This window comes from Alosa pseudoharengus, unplaced genomic scaffold (genome assembly GCF_046254945.1).
Source record: "Alosa pseudoharengus isolate Yale_2024_CS ecotype anadromous, Long Island Sound unplaced genomic scaffold, YU_APseudo_1.1 YU_APseudo_1.1_scf_6, whole genome shotgun sequence".
Classification (NCBI taxonomy): domain Eukaryota; kingdom Metazoa; phylum Chordata; class Actinopteri; order Clupeiformes; family Clupeidae; genus Alosa; species Alosa pseudoharengus.
In genome coordinates this window covers 5738498-5741228 of record NW_027468848.1, presented here as the reverse complement: position 1 = coordinate 5741228, position 2731 = coordinate 5738498, and the positions used below count along the sequence as shown (strand labels likewise).

Sequence of the window (2731 nt, the reverse complement as noted above, 5' to 3'; positions counted from 1 at the left end):
CACATTAAGGGTGACTTCAATTGTTTATGCAAAGGGCCTGAAGCACCGAAGTAGTTTAGTAGTTACAGATTACAATTTCAAGTAAAAAACACACGACTACATATCCATTACATGTGAAAACATTAAAAAATAATTGTATTAACAGCCTGCAGGCCAGGGTAATCTAATATTACTGCATTAACATCAACTCGCATGGAATTATGGGAACACTCAATGCGCCTCTTCAACCCTCTGCTGAAACTTCAAGCGTAGATTGCTTGCTTATAAACTCGCACTGCGCAGAAACAAAACTTAATGTAGCCTAACTTATTTGACCGTCCAGAAACCAAATAAAATCATTCATATGCATACAATCCCCAATATGCGTGAATTAGGCCATTAGAAGAAGGCCATCTTACGAGCCTTTCGTTGTGCAAAATCGTCAACGATGTTCCCTATATTTAATGCTCTGGCTCTCGTATTTTCAATGGACAGGATAGCTAACCCACGGAGCCTCTCCTGCCCCATGCTGCTCCTTAGGTATAGGTCTTAATAAGTTTGAGTTTGGAAAAAGATCGCTTAGCTGTTGCCACAGTCACAGGCAATGTCAGAAACAACATGAGTACACACTTCCCCGAATGGGGATGTTACACTGTCATAATCTACCACCAGCATTTGGCAAGTTGAAAAATAGATGACTTCTGTGAAATCTCTGCTTTAAAGCAAGACCTGAATGAGAGGAGTTGTGTTGGGAATGTCGGTGCAATGTCCCTGCTATAATGGTCTGACAAACGTCTTGCCTTTTCAAGCAGTTCATCATCACCTGCGAGTTGAAGGGTCATAGGACGTAAAGACTCAATCACATGAGAAGTTTCCCGCATACTTGCAAATCTTTGTGAGAGCTGACTGATTATGATGTCCAGAGTTGCATTAAATACCTGCACTTTGAAGTATCTCTCTGCATCGGTTAAGCGCTCATCTTCCGATAGATCATCAAAGTGACGCTTCACTCTCCGTGCTCTAACATTCTAAAGTTCTAAAAAAAAAAGGAGGCAGGGCGGGGGTAGCGACGGGCCCCGGGAGGTCACGGGCCCTGGTGCGACTGCACTTGCTGCACCTATAGTTAGGCTACGCCACTGGGTCGCGTCCAGGTAGTTCTGTAAAGAGAGTGAAAAGCAGTTTGCAGTAAAGCTAACCAACGTCGTCTCTATCGCAGGAAAAAAATAGCGACAGCCTGATAACCAAATGAAATGCTCGGCGGGGCGGATGAAAGTGCTTGGCGGGCCGGATCCAAACTGCGGCCCGCGGGAAGGAATTCGGTCCCAATAATTGGAATCTGTCGCCAAAAAGAAGAAATGGTCCAACAGCGCCCCTCAGTGGGCATTTTATGTATTTGTTATTTGTTCTAGTCTAGCCTCATGACGGTACAGTGGCTGCTTTTGAAAGCAACTAACCAACTTCAAACAGCCTCGTCGTCTTCGTGGTCTGATCTGTCTTTGGCTCTGGAGAAAGCCCTACATTGTAGGCTGGTCTACTCTCTACGTCTACGTCAATCATCAAACTGCGCGAGCTGTTCGTTTATTTACTGCGCATGCACAGATTTGCACCCGGAAGTATTGACAGTTTAGTTTAACCATAGTTTAACGACATCTGCAACCACCACAACATGCTGATATATTTACCCCAAATAAGGAATCGTGTCATGTTTTAAAGGTAATTAATTCTTTCTCTTATAAACGGAACAAGGAATAGGTATATTTAATTCAATTTGAATATTATTTTAATCGTAGAAATAGGATTTGATTTGAGCACCACTTGAGGAAATCCTGGTTTGCTAGCTGGCTAACCAGTCTGTGTAAGCATAAGCAAGGAGCTGTATAAAGCGATCTGCCAGACGCAGGTTATTTAGTAGGTGGGGGTGTAGTTTGATGATTCTCTTGCTAACGTTGCAGTCTTTTCTCCAGCCTCTAGTTAAAAACATTAACAGAATGCCCGTTCGAAACACAATAACCGGTGGGATCCCCAACAGCAAAGTCCGTTACTCCAAATTGGCCAATGATGACGATGGCTACATCGACTTACAGGTAAATCCCTTTTCTAGTGTTTCTGTATGTGGTTGTTTACTTCTCTCGGTTGAATACATTCTTGCATTTTTGGGTCAGTAGCCTTCTGAAGGACACAGACCTGTATGCTATTGTTGTTTTCTATAACTATGTTTATCATCCCTGTCCTCATCTCCCTGTCTGTCTGTTTTTCTGTCTGTAGTTCAAAAAGAGTCCACCCAAAGTCCCATACAGGGCCATCGCCCTGGCAACGGTGCTCTTCCTAATAGGGTCTCTGCTGATTATCATTGGCGGCCTCCTTCAGGCGGGATACTTCCATGTCTCGGTGAGTTCACACCTCACAGCACACACCTGCACTCACCTGTAATCTCAGTGATGGCTCACAGCACTCACCTGTAGTCTCAGTGAGTTCATATCACACAAAGCACTCACCTGTAGTCTCAGTGAGTTCATATCACACACTTGCACTCACCTGTAGTCTCAGTGAGTTCATATCACACAAAGCACTCACCTGTAGTCTCAGTGAGTTCATATCACACAGCACACACTTGCACTCACCTGTAGTCTCAGTGAGTTCATATCACACACTTGCACTCACCTGTAGTCTCAGTGAGTTCATATCACACACTTGCACTCACCTGTAGTCTCAGTGAGTTCCTATCACACACCTGCACGCACCTGTAGTCTCA

General features: G+C 44.2%; 1 protein-coding gene across 1 annotated transcript in view; it reads left to right on the top strand.

Moving 5' to 3' along the window:
- The first annotated feature begins 1439 nt into the window (after positions 1 to 1439).
- The window catches only part of tmem230b (transmembrane protein 230b), an 11113-nt gene continuing 9821 nt past the window's right edge, over positions 1440 to 2731 (top strand). Inside the window, exons 1-3 of the mRNA XM_076270542.1 lie at positions 1440 to 1692; positions 1944 to 2063; positions 2245 to 2367. Coding sequence (XP_076126657.1) covers positions 1968 to 2063; positions 2245 to 2367 — 219 coding nt within the window. The 5' untranslated portion in view covers positions 1440 to 1692; positions 1944 to 1967. The remainder of the gene's footprint in view (positions 1693 to 1943; positions 2064 to 2244; positions 2368 to 2731) is intronic.